Source organism: Corythoichthys intestinalis, chromosome 14 (assembly GCF_030265065.1).
Source record: "Corythoichthys intestinalis isolate RoL2023-P3 chromosome 14, ASM3026506v1, whole genome shotgun sequence".
NCBI lineage: Eukaryota > Metazoa > Chordata > Actinopteri > Syngnathiformes > Syngnathidae > Corythoichthys > Corythoichthys intestinalis.
The window spans coordinates 52,102,129-52,120,317 of record NC_080408.1 but is presented as its reverse complement, the minus strand read 5'-3'; the positions used below and the strand labels follow the sequence as shown (position 1 = coordinate 52,120,317).

At 37.6% G+C, this 18,189-nt stretch overlaps 1 protein-coding gene across 1 annotated transcript; it reads right to left on the bottom strand.

The window, feature by feature from the left end:
* Window positions 1-9,778: 9,778 nt before the first annotated feature.
* Window positions 9,779-16,832, bottom strand: LOC130929828 (ras-related protein Rap-2b-like). The gene has a single exon (XM_057857387.1). It carries the CDS (start codon window positions 16,444-16,446, stop codon window positions 15,898-15,900), a length of 549 nt encoding a protein of 182 aa, XP_057713370.1. The 5' UTR covers window positions 16,447-16,832; the 3' UTR covers window positions 9,779-15,897.
* Window positions 16,833-18,189: the final 1,357 nt, after the last annotated feature.

Genomic DNA, 18,189 nt, shown 5'->3' with positions numbered 1-18,189 from the left:
ACGCCGGGGAGCCGCCGCGGGGAGACATGAAATCGGAGCCCAGACCTCCCCCCACTCCCGCGGCCAGCAGCCCAGGCAGAGGCGAGGCCACGCCCCGGGAGCCACGCCATAGAGAAAAAATGTGGGACCCACCTACCATCCTATTACTGTGACTGCCAGGTTCGCGGCTGGCAGCAATTACCCAGCACCGTGATGGGATTGCGAGGGGAGGGTAGTGCAATGTATGCATTGAAATAGGAGAGCTTGGCTTGGGGCGGTAGCCATTCAAATCTAAACCCCTGGCAACAAAAGTGAGTACACTGCATGGGAACTACGTACATCCCTAAATGTCCAAATTGAGTACTGCTTGCCATTTTCCCTCCAAAATGTCATGTGTCTCGTTACAGGAGTGCTGTCAGCATTGGTGCAGAGTTTGAAGAGGTGGGGGGTCAGCCTGTTAGTGCTCAGACCATATGCCGTACTCTACATCAAATTGGTGTGCATGGCTGTCACCCCAGGAGGAAGCCTCTTCTGAAGACATTAGACAAGAAATTTGTGATACACTGTATTATCATATTTTATTGACTCTATGGCAGTGGATGGAAACGCAATCAGGAACCTTAAAAGCTCTGAGGCATTCCAGTACTTGCACAGCCACAAAGTTGGATGTGTCATCATACACAAACACGGGAATTTTGTCTTCATGAAGGCCTCACTGCTCCGTACAAACCACAAAGCAAGGCTGCTGGTAACAAAGGAGGGAGACGTTGAAATTGCCGGCGGTACATACAGTGTATCACAAAAGTGAGTACACCCCTTGCATTTCTGCAGATATTTAAGTATATCTTTTCATTAGACAACACTGACAAAATGACACTTTGACACAATGAAAAGTAGTCTGTGTGCAGCTTATATAAGAGAGTTAATTTATTTTCCCCTCAAAATAACTCAAAATATAGCCTTTGATACCTAAACCCCTGGCAACAAAAGTGAGTACACCCCTTAGAAACTACGTACATCCCTAAATGTCCAAATTGAGTACTGCTTGTCATTTTCCCTGCAAAAAGTCACGTGACTCGTTACAGGAGTGCTGTCAGCATTGCTGCACAGATTGATGAGGTGGGGGGGTCAGCCTGTTAGTGCTCAGACCAAACGCCGCACTCTACACCAAGTTGGTGTGCATGGCTGTCACCCCAGGGGGAAGCCTCTTCTGAAGACGGTACACAAGAAAGCCTGCAAACAGTTTGCTGAAGGCATCTCAACAACGCACATGGATTACTGGAACCATGTCCTATGGTCACATGAGACGGGCAGGCACCGCACAAATCGAAGTGTTACAAAATTTTGTCCGTTTTTTTACAGCTAGAAAACGCTGTTTGGCAAGGGAAGACAACTTGACTTGTACGTTGATGGACATATATCAAGACTACGTGCATTCTACTTTGATGATGGATGGCTCGACTCCCGGTGGTGGCCGAGGGGCAGGGGCTGGGACAGACGGTGGTTCGCCTCTCGGTGGACCGTCAGCTCGATCCCGAGATTCAACGCCGAGCTTTTTAACTACAGCAACTTAACACTAGAAGTCCCAGAGAATTCTGCTACTCCTAACAGTCCCAAGCAATGGCCAATTTGGCCTCTCCTCCAAAAAAACCCAGAGGTGGCCTAAATGACCCAAGTGCTTTTGAATTAGCAAGTCGTTGTCGGACAGACAACAGCCGTTCATATGGAAATGCAACCACTTGTGTTGGTATCTGGCCCAAATGGAGGGGAACACACAACAGTAGTACTATTCATGTAATATTATGTGTCAGTTCAAGTCAAGCTACATTTATGGGGTTTTGCACATTAATAATGTGTATTGTTTTACGATTTTACTGTCGGAAAAAATATCTCTGACAGTGTATTTGTGGGGCCTTTATATGCTAGCAATATTTGTTATAACAGTATATTTGTGATGCCTGCAGAAAATAGAACATTGAATCAGTATCAAATGTAAAACTGAAATAAGAGTCTGACAAAGTTAATTTTTGTCTTTTCTTCCTGGTATTTATTGATGCACAGGATTCAAACAAGAGTAATCATAGCAAATCAAAACTATCAAGTCAAAACGATGAAATACTATAGAACACACATAAATGTACCTCTAATACACCCTCTATCCTCTATACTGGACTTGTTGAAAGGTTATCAAGAATTTTTTGTTTTCCTGGGACTACTTGGTATACAATGAGGAGCAATTATTTGCACTCCTTGTGATTTTGCAAGTTCACCCACTTTGAAAAGAGGTGGAGGTCTGAAATTTCAATCATAGATGCATTTCCACTCATAGAGACAATCTAAAAAAATCCAGAAATCACATTGTATGATTTTTAAAATTTATTTGCTATATATTTTTATCTACTGGGGTTCAGTTCATGTATTTGTGCACCTGAGAATCAGCAATAATTATGACACTCAAAGAGTTGTCATTCTACCTTAAAAAAAGTCCACCTTTACCCAACCCGTTTGAGCTCATCATTGTCACCTGTGCACCCCACAGTCAGTTATAATCCACCCGCTACCATGGGCAATACCAGAGAGATTTCGAAAGGCACCAGATAAAAAAATTGATTAGCTCCACAAAGCTGGAAAAGGCTACGGGACAACTGGAAAGCAGCTTGGTGAGAATAAATCAACAGTTGCAGCAATTGTTAGAAAATGGAAAACGCTAAACATGACTGATAATCTACCTTGGAATGGGGCTCCATGTAAAATCTCTCCTCGTGGGGCATCACTCATGATGGGAAAAGTGAGGGCTCAGCCTAGAACTACATGGTAGGAGCTGGTCAATGACCTGCAGAGAGCTGGATGCACAGTTTCAAAGGCTGCTGAAGCCAGTACATGTAAAGGCCTGTCTGAAGTTTGCAAGGGACCATCTGAATGATGCAGAGGGGTCATGGGAGAAAATCATGTGGTCAGATGAGACCAAAGTAGAACTTTTTGGTGCTAACTTTACTGTCGTTTGTGAAGGGAAAAAAAGGCAGAGTACAATCTCAAGAACACCATCCCCATTGTGAAGTATGTAGGTGGAAACCTCATGCTTTTCGGCAAAGGGGACAGGACGACTCTATAAATCAGAGGATGAATGGTGCAATGTATCGTCAGATTTTGGGCCATGACCTCCCTCCCACAGTCAGGGACTTCAGGATAAGTCGTGGCTGGGTCTTCCAACATGACAATGATCCGAATCACACAGCCAAGCTGACCAAGGAGTGGCTGCGTAAAATGCATTTCAAGGTTCTGGAGTGGACTCCAGACATCAATCCAAGAATCCAGAAAATCTTTGGATAGAGCTGAAATTTGGTGTTTCTCAACGACAGCCCCGAAACCTGACTGATCTAGAGAAGATTTGTGTGGAGGAATGGGCCAAAATCTCTGTTTTCATATGGGAAAACCTGGTGAAGAACTACAGAAAGCGTCTGACCTCTGTAATTGCAAACAATGGCTGCTGCACTAAATATTAGCAATGATTTTCTCAAGGGTACAAATACTTATGAACCCTAATAAATTACGAATAATTTATTGAAAAAAAAATCATACAATAAGAGTTCTGGATTTTTTTTAAGATTATCACGAGAAGTCAATGGGGTTTTGGTGCTCTCTAATATTACTAAGGGTGTCCCATTTTGGGACACCCTGGAGATCCGCCCCGAAGCCGAGCCTACCCTACCGCCTACCGCAAGCCGCATCCAATTTCTACCCCTTGGCCTTTCAAACGAAGCAATAAGGGGTAGGACTTGAAACATCAGCCCTACGAATTGGGACACCTCTTTACACTCACGTACGTCATAAGTCCGTTCGGAAAGTTGTTACGTATCCAAAAGCAACGACAAAGAGTGCACTGAAAAACAAAACAAACATTACAAATGAAGAAACACAATGAACAATGAACTAACATTACAATTAGTTGTGTCGATTTTTTATTTATTATACCCCTAATTAGTGCAATTTTATCGTGATGAATCTTTTTTTAACTATTACTTTTCTGACTGAAGAAAACGCATTGAGAGTAGATAATACTGGTCATCAGCTGTTAGAATATTGTTTGGATGTATCAAGCTTGTTTCATTTAATTTAAGCAAAGCAAACAAAACAAACACCGGTAACTAAAGGAAGGGTCCACAACACATGCACATAGATGTGGAGCACGAGTTCAGTTTAATTTAATTTGGTTTCAAATTCAATGTAATATTTACACCATTGTATGAAACCTGAATGATGGCTTGTTTCTGAACCAAGAGTGGTATTTACTAATCTTGCATATTTTTTTCCCAGCAATTTCATGTGTGGTGCTCTTCATTTCACCACTGTGTCTTGCTGTGCTTAGTTGTATTATTTCTAAATATCTATGCACATAAATGTATATCCACAGCAAATTGTTAATTGATCTTTTTGAAATTGTTTTTTTTTTTTAACATGTAGAGGGTATTCAAACAAATACATCCGAATGAATTAGAATTATTAAAATACTGTTATTAAAATATTCTCAGAAGTTTAGCAGTTTAGTGTCAAGTAAGAAATAAGTGTCTGAGTAAGTCAGGCTACTTTAGCTGAGGCGGGGGTTGGACGAAAAAGGCTCAAGTCAGGCTACTTTAGCTGAGGAGGGGGTTGGGCGAAACCTTGCTGAGTGAGGCTGCTTTCTCTTTCGCCCAACCCCCTCCTCAGCTAAAGTAGCCTGACTAGTAGACACTTTGTTACTTGCCTACTGTAGGTTGATAAATTTGTAGGTAGATTTGTGTATGTCTTAGTCAATCCAAAAAAAAGGTTCCTTCAATCAAAGTATATATTTTCATTCGAAGAGCACCACACATGAAATATATATTATATATACGGTGTATATATATATATATATATATATATTTTTTTTTTTTTTTTTTTTAATGCAATTTCTATGTTATGACAAAATAAACACCTGATCATTTTACCACCTTAGGAAAGGATCGGCATACATATTGCTCCTTTGTTTTTTGGTGAGACTTATTAATTAGGACTCAAAATAAATAATTGAGGAGGGCGTAGGGACCAGCCCTGAGCAGTTGCTTTTGAACACACTGAAACAATGACTGAATGTTGAATTATCAGTCCTACTTATGAAGATGGTATGTCCTGTATCAGAATTTAAACAAATACATATAAAAACAAATTCCCCATTTATTTTCAATGGCAAGTAATCAAAGTCCCTGTGATTTTTTTACCATTTATCATGACAGCCCAATGAGATTGTATACCACTAACTCTCATATAGGTGAATTAAAAAAAAAAAAAATGTAAAAAATCTGACCTACGTTTTTGGGGGAGGAATGAAAAAATCAATTCAATCAGTTAACATAAACATCTTTGATGTGAAATGTTTTCTATTGTATATTTGTAATAGCGTGTAGAACATGAAAAGTAACATGAGTTTTTTTGCTGAGTAACAAATTACTCTTACAATGAGGTAACTGAGTTACTTCTCCCAAAAAGTAATTTAGTTAGTAACTTGTAACTAATTACTTTTTTACGTACGTAAGATCGACAACACTGTGCAGTATATATTCCCTTCATAATAATTAGGACTATTAGGACATTCAGTCATTGTTTCAGTGTGTCAAAGAAACAGTTCAGGGCCGCTCCCTTCCACCTTCTCATGACACAAATTCTGTTTCTGTTTTTCTCAAAGGTTTTCTACACGTTTTCTCGTACTAACTTCAGACAAAATGGCCACAATTCATGCTCCATTAGATCCAGTCATTCTAAACCAGACATGTCCAAAGTCCGGCCCGGGGGCCAAATGCGGCCCGTGGTCAAATTTCATCCGGCCCCCAGCCTCTGTCATAAAATCAATAACGTCTGGCCCGCACACAGACTTAATAAATTGGTCAGCAGTACTGCAACCAGCATATGAAGTAGCTTACACACGAAATGCTGCTCCTCATTTACCCATTAAAAGGCAGCAGCACTTTAACCCTTTATTGCCAAATGTATCACATTTGATACACCTAAAATTTCATGATTTTGAGACTAATTTAGAATTTTGACATTTCTTTTCGGGAAAAAAAAATGATGGATGCAAGTCAACACATGCATCTGCAGGTTCCATGAGAAAAAACATGATTTAGCATGGGTTATAGATATTAGAGCGCTTCTTACACATATGCATTTTGACTTTTCTTTTTACAAATTTGAAAAATAGGTTTCATTAGGACCTTATTTTTCAAATTTTGGGATTCTCTGATAATTGCTTCATGTTGCAGGTATTTAAGGGGTAAGCAACATTACCCCGTGTGACCCATTACTTCCATTTTCTAAAATGGCGACAATCAATCAACAAAAAAAAGAAAGTTGACTGATGCCCAACGTTTCAAGATTAGGTGGAAATTGGACTATTTCTTCACTAAAATACACAACAACTGTGTCTTGCCTCATTTGCAAAGAGACAGTCGCTGTTTTTAAAGATTTCAATGTGAGGCGATATTACCAAACAAGACACACTGACATGTGCGACAAGATTACAGGGAAGATAAGCAGTGAGAAATTGAAGCAACTTGAAGCTAGTTTAATTTCACAGCAGTAGTATTTCGCAAGAGCCCGAGAGTCGAAAGAGAACGCCACAAAGGCTAGTTGCGAGATTGTTGAAATTATTCATTAAAAAAATAATAAAGCAAATGTGACACACTGAATAGCTTGCTAAATTTTGCTTAAATATATTGTTATATATTATACGTAAAAAGGACGTGAGCCAAGGTCGGCCCCCCACATTTTTACCACGCCAAATCTGGCCCCCTTTGCAAAAAGTTTGGACACCCCTGTTCTAAACTATATACATGATCTCGCTTTAAACTCAAATTGCAGTTCTAAAATGTTTTTTTTTTGCAAAAACAATGTACACATTTGGGCCATTTTTTTCCTGTTTTTCTGTGTGGAGTATAGGAGAATTAAGTTAAAAGTTTGTAAAAAGCGTAAAACTCCATAAATAAATGTAAATTCATAAATGTAGCTTGACTTGAACTGACAAAAACTATCACATTAAGTGTGCAACCGTGGTGTGTTCCCCTCCGTTTGGGCCGCATTCTAACACGATGTATGTCTAGTGGTTGCATTTACATATGAATGGTTGCTGTCTGTCGGACAACGACTTGCTAATTCAAAAGCACTTGGGTCATTTGGGCCACCTCTGGGTTTTTTAGGAAGAGAGGCCAAATCGGCCATTGCTTGGGAATATTAGGAATATTTGTCTTGAGGAAGGGCCGAGTCGGCCTCTGCTGGGTTTTCTAGTGTTAAAGATACGCTATTGGATCTGGAATTACCAAGGACAAAGGGAGAAAGTCCGTCTGAATGCCATCGAGGGTCTCGTAATGTCGGGTGAAAGCTCCCTTAAGCTCTGCTGTCTGATAACACATTCCTCGTATGCTCAACCGTCATTAATATTTTTCTAATCATTATATAAATTGTGATTTATTGACCTGTTTTGCACATGCATCAATCGTTTTAAATAAAACAAGAAATGGAATCGTGTTGTCCAAATGTTTTTAATTGCGATCAATATCTGCAATAAAAAGGAAGGACATACTAACAAAATCCGTGTCCGCTCTTCTGTAACCCGCAAATATAATATAATATAATATAATATAATATAATATAATATAATATAATATAATATAATATAATATAATATAATATAATATAATATAATATAATATAATATAATATAATATAATATAATGTGTAATTTCATCTCATTTCGGTAACTCAAGTGTCCGGTGTATCAATGTATACCTTATGTCAACACAGGCCGACAGGTTGTTATAATTTTGTCCACAAATGATCAACAAAGTGATAAGAACAATCATACATCTCATCTACGTCGTGCTGAGTCCATTTTTGGAGATTCCGTGGGTTCCTCTGGCTTGATTTAGCAATTTTAACTTTGCAAAGACACTGCTAACTTCAGGCGCAACTCATGAGGTTTTTTCTAAACCGGAAGTTCGAAGCAGAAATTTTCCAAGATGGCGCCGCCCATATTTCGCTCAGGAAACTTGTCTATAGATTTCTCATCAAGTATCTAAAGTAATTTTCACTATTACGACAGCAAAGCTAGACTGAGGGCTAACTCTTGCACAAATGTCCCATCTTTTACTGTCCACTCACTTCCGTCAAAATGGCATCCTACTATATATATGTATGTATATATATATATATATATATATATATATATATATATATATATATATATATATATATATACAAAAAAATAATAATTGAGGAAACATCCCGTTTGAAACCTTGAATTTAGCTGTTCAGCTCTGTTAGAGCAAGTGTGTTCAAAAAGGACAAACAGTTGTGACATTCACTGGTTGAGACATCAAACGTAAATTTACTTAGAAAGCAGATTTTAAAACCTGTAACATTTTCTGATGCAATATAACCACGGCACACTGTGTAGCAGGGCGATATGTGCAAATACGGCATCATTTCCACATTTTGTAATCTTTATGCAGAATGTTAGGTATGATTCTTTAGTTCCCGTTTTCCGTACAACAGCCATGCCGACAGGCATTCATGTATAAAAGGTTGAATATTTGCATGTACAAATTACTATTATTATAATTACTCCCTATTCAATATTGAGGTGCTGGTCATCTTGAGCCGACTTTCCTAATAAGAATCAGTATGTTAAATGCCATCAGTAGTTTAGAGTTGTGGTCCATCGGAAATTCATTAACTTATTACAAAACGTATGTATTTTTTGACAATATCCTTGTCCATCTCGATTATTGTTGCTTTGTAGCCATTACATTTTTTTTTAATTTTTAAAAAATCTTTTCTTTTTCACCCAATTCCAATCTTCTAAAAATGTTGCTGAAAAACAATCGCTGCCAGCCGTCCCAGTCAAAATGAATCGGATGTAGTGCTGCAACGATGAATCGATTAACTCGAGTAATTCGATCAGAAAAAAAGCTCCGAATCAAATTTTGCTGCTTCAAGGATTTGTTTAATTAATTAGAGTTGTGTTGTAATGGTTTGTTTTGAAAGTGCTGCATTCAATTTGATTTGGGTGGATACACTGCCCTCTAGTGGAAACAGTGAATATGCCATAACTCATGTAACATAGCTGAATCCAGGTGCTCCATGTTAAGACCAACATAAGGTATGTTTTTGTATGAGCTAATAGGTTTGCTTATGCATTCGTTTTTTATTTTAGAAGTACTATATTTAGCTGTTTTTTTTTTCAGGGAATAAGTGTTTGAACAATTTGTTAAGAGCATTGTAAAAAAAAAAAAGTTAGCATTTTATAGGATTTATAAATATTATTCCAAGGAGAAACACTTGTTTTATATATCCTAAAATTTATTTTGCAACACATTAAATGTTACTCGATTTAACCGATTAACTCGATTTAATCGAAATTACTCGATTATTCGAACTGACATTCGATTATCCAAATAGTCAATAGCTGCAGCCCTAATTGGATGTCCATCGCCGTCAACGGCAATCAACAAGTTAATACTTAAAAATATAAGTACATTAAAAAAAAAAAAAAAAAAATCTTCTAAAAATGAGGTGATTAAGCCCAGTGTTGTCAACTTGGCAACTTTCTCGCTAAGTCTGGCAACCTTCCAAAGCCTTTTTGTGACTTCTTTTTGTCACAAGCAACAAATCCAGTGACAAGTCACTATCATTTTTTCTATTGTACAAGGGCCATATAGTTTAAAAAAAAAAAAAAAAAAAGTTCATTTTCTAGCTCTAGACATATTTAATGTGTTTTTGTGTTGTTTTTTTAACTAACATTTTGCATCTCCCACAACGTTATCCCTCTCTCATACAGCATCCATTACAATTACACGCAAATTAGGTGATGATGTCATCTAGCGACTTGACTGCAAATAACTACTTTCTTTACTGGTGAGTTGGCAACACTGATTATGCCAAATTTATGAAAATGTAATCAGATCGGGGACTTTCCAAGTGAGGGAAAATATCATGCTGCAAAGATTAACCGATTGATTAATTCAATTAAAAAAAAAAAGTTTCAAATCATACTTTTTGCTGCTTCGAGGAGTCGTTTAATTAGAGTGGCACTGTGCAGTGTTTGCATTTAGTTTTATTGATTTGGGTAGATACATAACCCTCTAGTGGCAACAGTGAGTATGACATAACTCATCTTACACGGCTGGATCCACCTGCTCCCTGTTAAGACCAGCATAAGGTTGTAAGTTTTTGTTTGTGCTAATGTGATTATGAATTCGTTATTTAGTTTAGATGTGTAATTAACAGTTTTCTGGGAAATATTGTGTTTAAACGATTTGTTAAGAGCATTGTAAAAAAAAGTTATAATTTATATTTTATATTATATTTTATAGCATTTAAGCTAGCTAACTTTTGCTATGCAAGTTTGCCAGTTCTCTTGTAGCTGCATCTTTATTTGTTTATTATTTTATACCGTTTGAGGCTCAGTTACTTTATTTTTAAATGCATTTATTGCTCTTGTAAAATGGAAATGCAATCCTGCATATTTTGAAAAAACTCTGGAGTTTCTTTTTTTAGTCGCATTTAATGCTGTTGTGGAACTGCAAAATTAGCAAGCCTTTTACATCTCTTGAAATTGATTCTGCAACGAATGAAATGTTCCTTATCCGATTACTCGATTATTTAAATAATCAATAGCTGCAGCCCTAGTTCATTATAAACCGATTTGACCTTTTAACATGACGGTTTTACCACAAAAAAACATTTAGAATGGCCTAACCAAAATCTGGACTCAAGACCCCCATAATTTAAAAAAAAAAAAAAAAAATGTGTGTGAAGGGATCTAAATAGGGCTGTAAATTATCATTGTACATGGTTTGGCACGGTTTCTTTCACACTAAAAGCAAGTGATACAAGCCCCCCTTTTTTTTTTTTTTTTTTTAAACTCATTATACTACTTAATGTGATCTGTTAATCAGGAATGTACCAATAAATTGTTTTAATCAAGTTGAGCCTTAAATGTATACTGTATAGTGAGATTGCTTACTTTCCTTGACTGCATTTGTTAGTTTACAGGTCTTTTTTATTTTTTTAAATGGAGTGCCATTTGGACGTAACGGTCGAAACAAGTGGGGACATTTTGTTAGTTAATCCTCAGCCTAGCTTTGCTAACACAATATCTAACATCCTTTAACCGAGTGGACACGTTATGATCAACTACACTAAACTTACTTCATAAAACTGCAACATCTGATTTTTAAAGGAGTTTTTTTTTTAAATTGCTTACCACAGTTGAATTTTGAATTTTATATAAACACTGAAGAGGTGTCATTAATAAATGGGGAATTTTCGAAAGGGACACTAACACAACAGAGTGGACAGTGATACTAGGGACTAACTATGAATAAAGACAATAAAATCATAATTATTTTGGATTTTTTTTTTCTACTTACATTAGTTATTTTATAGACTGAATTTGAATGAAACAAATTGGCAACAGAGCAAAATTCCATAAACATTGGACAGAAGTAAATTAAAATTTGAAAATAAAATTTAGGAGCCTGTACACTTGAATTTATACTAGACGGCAACTGATAATACACACACACAAAAATTTGAGTACTTGTCCAACTTTAGTGAAACTACAGCTTCATTTATACTGGGGACACAAATGGCACTCTATTAAAATAAAAATGAACGTACTTTTCTTCACGCTTACATTACATTCCAGTTCATTTGTACAAAAGGGTTTAGTGTCACATTATAACGTCATATTAATATTTTTTAACATGTTACACTACAAAGTGATAAATTTGCCGTTTTAATGATCTGTCCCCCATTTTAATGTAAAACCTCACGTTAAAGCATAATAATGAACTATTTTTCCTATTCTATTAGTATGAATTAAATGTTCAATTTGGCACAATCATCACACTCAGACATAAACTTAAGTTACCTTAGTGGATTGCATCAAGTTGTGCCTAATTAAAGTGAGTATAAATTACAAGTAAGACAAGCACAAAACTGATTGGTACATAAAATGCATTTTTTGTTGTTGTAATACAAGTCTCAAAACTGACAAGGTTCATCACAGATTTTTTTGTCCAAAAGTAGAATCACCACAATAAAAAGTTCTCATTACACCATTAAGGAAAAGCAGAACAACTAAACAACGTCACACATGGCTTCTTCACCGCAGTACCTGGACATTGGGCGTGATTGGAAAACGACCTAAGTAAAGGCTAAGAAATAAAACTTTCTGATTGCCATAGAGACGCACTGCAGAGAAAGGAGGGCTCGTCACTTGGCACAGTCGCAGGGAAGGCACTTGACATGTGGTTATCGTGACTTGGCCTCATGCAGCCACAGCAATTCACTAAAAGGTCCTTGTGCACAAAGTCCCAAGTTCTACTGGTAACACATCCAACATCTTGGAAAATAGGAGAAAAGGTACAACACAAATAAATCAGTAGAGAAGATTCAAAATAGAGAGGGGCATTATTGATCTCCGTGAATTTGGGCCCCCAACCGACGCAAATTTATATAAAAATGTTATTTGTGCTGGAAAAAAATTAGTTTGTGCTGCAATCGTTTTGAGATATTCTTTTATAGGTCAATCTGGGGTCATCCAGCCCCCCCATTTGATTAAAAATGGCTAAAAACTGTGTCGATTGTTTCTGGTACGTTTGTGCTGTAAAAGTAGTTTCTGCTGCCATGGTTTTTCAGATTGAAATATCAATTTTGAGTGATGTCATGGAGCCCCCCATTTATTGCGAAATGGACCCGAAATTGTGCCATTTGTTTATGCTACGTTTGTGCTGTAAACATTTTAGTTTGTGCGGCTGTCGTTTTATAGATATTAATTTCGAGTGATGACGTCAATCGCAGCCCCTCCGTTGCAATTGACATCATCACTCGAAATTAATATCTCAATGTCTACGAAACGATAGCACAATTTTTTTTTACAGCATAAACAAATGTACCATTTTGTAATAAATGGGGGGCTGAGTGATGTCATCACTCGAAATCAATAGCTCAATGTCTCAAAAACGATAGCAGTACAAACGAAACTACAGCACAAACGAAGCATAAACGAATGACACCATTTGTAATCAAAATGTGGAGCTGGTTGACTTCAAATTGACCCATAAAAGAATTGTAAATATCTTAAAAACGACAAAAACAAACAAAACTTTTTATAGCACAAACGATTAACATCATTTTTATATACATTTGCATCTGATAGGGGGCCAACTTCACGGAGGTGCATTGTTGTTGTCGTTTAATGGATTGCATGGGATTTATTGTTGACTAATCATGTCCATCCATAACCTAATGGTATTTGGAGAATATCCCAACTGACTCTGGTCAAGAGATTTGGGGTAAACCCTGCCAATTGACAGCCATTCACATTAATATTTATGAGAAATTTGGAGTCTTCAATTAAACAACATAGCAAGGAAGTTGCAAACTTTTTAACACAGAACTATAGTTTAAAGTAGGGCCTTAATTTATTCAGTTCAATATGCTCTGTGACTCAGCTGAACGATTATGTCTATAACAACTTGAGAGTGAAATGCAGGGCTTATCAGAAGCTTACTCAAACCAAATATTTTCGGGGCCTTGAAATAACAAAGAAAACAAAAAACAAAAACATGACCAAGCAATGGCTTGTAAGTCAATGTACAACTGCACTTCAATGAACCTAACGTGCATGTTTTTAAGATTGTGGGAGGAAGCCGTATAACATGAAGACTTCAAATATGAAGGCCCCGAGCCGTAGTTCAATCCCCAGAACTTTAAGGCAGACAATCTAACCACACTAAATCCACAGTGCTGCTTGACTAATGCAAAATAAAGCGCAGTAATTGGCAGCAACCAGCTGAGGTTCAGTTGATTCAGTCTCAACTAGTTTGCACACTTGAAGAAAAACATGACGCTAGTTTAGTCTTTAAACATAGAGAAGAGCTGCAAAAAGCTTCTTCTCAAAATTAAAATGAACACGCGTGTTGGATTTTTTTGCCATCTAAAATGAATACAAAAATATTTAACATCCAATTTTCCTCATTGTCTAAACACCCAGACCCCAGTTAAGCTCTTTCACACACCCCATTCCCCCCCTCAAAATATCTTAAAAGTGACCGACATAACACTGACTCCACCACTTAGCACAAAAGATTATTAAAGCAAAACATTAGAAAAAAGAAAAATGTTTCTTAGGTTTCACAATAACACATTCCCACTGAGGCACATTTTCAGAGAAGTGTTATATTATACAAAAAAAAAAAAGCTGTATTTGGGGAAGGGGGTTGCAAAAAACATTCAAGTACTCTGTCATGTAAACACATTTCAGGACTATTGTTATTAGGGATGCATGACTTTAGTAATTTTTCACTCGATAAGGTGGAAGCCTTCCATGGGAATTAACTGAAAATTGTATATTTGGACATTTACACTGGACCCCACTGTATTTGTGGTTCGGCATTCACAAATTCACATCAACTTTTTTTTGGGGTGGGGGTGGGGGGCATAGCTTATCTGCGGAAGTATTTTTCCCCCCATGTCAATTTTAAGAAGGCAGCAATTCAGGTTTTTTTTTTGCTATCCAACAGAGAAAAGAAACCAGGAATTTAGAAGGGGTCCACTGTAGTTAAGGAAAAAATATTTGGGGCTTAATCCTGATTAAAAACAAGCAGATTTAAATGTAAGTACAATGGTGCCTTTACTAACATGTGCCCTAATTATGAATTTAGTTTTGAGCCTGATGCTCGTTCAATTAATTCAGTTACTAGCAGGAGCAATTATGTGACAGTAATGTGTTCGTAACTGGCCAAGTATGGAACCCTAAAGGGGTCAACATTTAATAACATTACAATTTTTGTTTATTTCCTACTGCCATTTTTCACAATAACTTTTCATCATGTCTTTTTTCAGCAAAATGAGGTTTTTCAAGCTAAAAAGCATTTTTCACAGTCATTTTTCCCCCCATAATGTATTTTTCCACAATGGCCTTTTAATTTCATTCTGTCATTTTCCAGCACTATTTACTGTGTGCTGTCAATCAAATACGTGAGGCGGAGTCAGTTGAGGGATCGGCTGTATCGTAGAGCCACTTTCAGAATTAAGGTTGGATTGTCATGAAAGGCCTTAGAGGATTTCAGCAACAGTGTGTTTTCGATGAGATGCTTTCTGGAGGTTGACCTTATAGTTCACGGACGCTACCAAATGCTAACTACCAGACAGTACCAAATGCTAAAGGTCACACTCCATGATCCAGCCAATCACTCAACTAACTCCGCCTTATGTATTTGATTGACAGAAGACAATTCATTGTGCTGAAAAACATGAAATAAAAAAAAGCCATTGTGAAAAAAGACATTATGAAAAAAATGACAGTGAAAAATGCTTTTTATCTTGTAAAATCTCATTATCAAATCAAAAGACTATTGTGGAAAAAGGCATTCTGAAATTAAAAAAAATATAAATATGAAAATCGCTCTTTATCCTGTTAAATCTATTCATAATAATATTACCGTATTTCACATTTTATGGGCCATATTACACAATTTGTTATTTAACAAAATGGTATTTGAAAATTTTGCTGTTATTTATTTAATTTAGGCCCTTCTGGATTTCCATCGGCAAGGAGACCTGTCGATTTTGCGTGGATTTATGACACAAAAGAATGTTGACATTCAATGCATTTCTCTTAAATGACACTAATGTTCCATGGGAAGCTTCCAATTCAGATTTTTTCCAAATATCCCTTCCACCTTTGTAACCCTAACTAATACAAACAGCAAATTGTTGTCCTTTTGTGCGAAACCATAAGACAACGGTGAGTAGAAATACTTGAAAAGTGAAAAGGCATGATTTAAAAAGATAAAAAAAAGGGGGGAAAAAAAAGCACAATTATCTGATTGTGGTTTTTTTCTAGAGCAGAACACAAGAACAACACTGGTCGCCTCCAGCTGGAACAGTGGAGTAGTTCATCTGTCTGACAATTTCTGCAAACAGTTCATCCACGGAAACTTTGTTTTTGGCAGAGGTCTCCATAAAAGGGCAGTTCCAGTCCTGGGCTAGGGCCTTGCCTTCCCCGGAGGACACCTCTCTCTCTGCCTCCAGATCCACCTTGTTACCCACCAAGATCATGGGCACCCTCTCGTACCTCTTCACCCGGATGATTTGGTCCCTCATAGGCTTGATGTCCTGGAAGCTCTGCTGGTTGACCAGGCTGTAGACCAGGATGAAGCCCTGTCCGTTTTTGATGTACAGATCCCGCATGGAGGCGAACTGCTCGGTCCCGGCCGTGTCCAGGATCTCCAATACGGACGGGGACGAGTCCACCTCGATCTCCTTGCGGTAGAAGTCCTCGATGGTGGGATCGTACTTCTCGATGAAGGAGCCCGTCACAAACTGAACAGTGAGGGCAGATTTCCCGACTCCACCCGAGCCCAAAACAACCACTTTGTATTCCCTCATGGTCGTGGAGAGAAGAAAAAGGAGAGGAAAATAGCCAGATACCTCCTTTTTTGTTGTTGTCCCGCAACGAAGCCGTCAACGCGAGCGAGCAAGGCCAGGGAAGGCTGCAGCGCCTCGGCCGGAATCACACCGAGCGTGCGGGTGTCGCAAGCCCGGCCCCGGGGGAGAGTGGCCGCTCCCAGGACGTTGACGACCGAGTCAACCGAGGCGCATTTTCGGGGGTCCTCCGTTCGGGCGAGTACGCCGAGAAGCGTTGACGCTTCTGCTCAATTTCAACGGCATTTCCTGCCCACATCGTCAGCGCGTTAACAGCCCACGGCTCACTTCCGCTTTCTTAAAGGAGACGTCACACCCACGGCGAGGAAGGAGACAGAAGGAGACAGACGTTTGTGGACGTGACTGGACATGTGCCCCCCACCCCCCTTTAACTTGGGACATGGATGGAAGAGCGATAGACAGTTCAGAGCATCATTCGATTTTAAAATCAATTTTTCAAACTATACTGAAATATTTATTGCTTTTATTTGTGTTGGAAACATAGAACAGAGCAAAAATACAAAGCTATCCGGATTTTGTCTATTTTTGGAATACAGTCCACAAACACAGGAAGTATGGGTAATGCATTGTCGCTATCATTTTAATTTGATCATTTCCTTTATTGAATCTTAGACTTCATAACCTCTTGACATGACAGTGGAAACGGGGCCGATTCGTAGGGGGCCTACTTTCAAAAACTTCAAATAGTTTCAAAACCAAAGCTGCTACCGATCTAAAACCAAAACAAGCAACTACCTTAGCCATATATGAGTCTCCATGAGCAGCGGCATAAAAAAATTCATAGTCGTTCCCTTATAAAACCCCCGATTAATTATATTTTTATGTAAGTATAACCCAACTTAAAATGGCTATAAAAGTCTCAGATTTTACACTAGATGCACAAAAATCACCAAATGCAGAGACAATCACCTATGTTTTCAGGATCAACAGCAACATTAAATATATCATATAGGTTTTTGACCAAAATAGCAACTTAATTTTGTTTTTATTTCCTGCAAGTTTTCAACAGCTAATAAATCACTCAATTTAACATCACAAACTTAATACTTGAGGAAGACATGCAGAATCAATAATATAAAAATATAAATATAAAATATAAAATAATATGTAAATAGATGATTAATAAAAGTCTATATACAATAACAACTTATTATAGAATAGAATAGCCATTTATTATCATTATACACTATAAACTGTTCGCAAATGAGGCCTAGCGGCCGTCTGACGTGGGCAAAACTTTTCTGGCAAAGATTTATGTGAATAAATACTTAAATCCCCGAATTCTTCATAGATATGGATGTAAAACAGTCTTGATCCTTGGTTTAAAGCAAAGAAACCGTGCAGTTAGCGTTTATTTTGCGTATATAGGTCGAAGTACAATGCTACTCTGTTAGAGAATGAGGCTTGCGGCCACCTGGAGTAAACTTAGCTTTTCTGGCGAAAATTCATGTGAATAAATGCTTAAATCCCTGAATTTTTTTTTATAGATATGGATGTAAAGCAGTCTCGATTCTTGGTTAAAAAGCAACGTGCAGGTATCATTTAGTTTGCATAAATATTGCCAACTATAAGGCTAGTCAGTTACGAAAATTAGCCGCCTCCATGTGTAAACAAAGGAGAAAATTCCTGCGAATAAATGCTTCAATCACTGAATTCTTTGTAGATGTGGACGTAAAACTGTCTCGA

Coding starts and splice junctions, on each gene's coding strand:
- LOC130929828 (XM_057857387.1), bottom strand. CDS start 16,446: ATGAGGGAATACAAAGTGGTTGTTTTGGGCTCGGGTGGAGTCGGGAAA.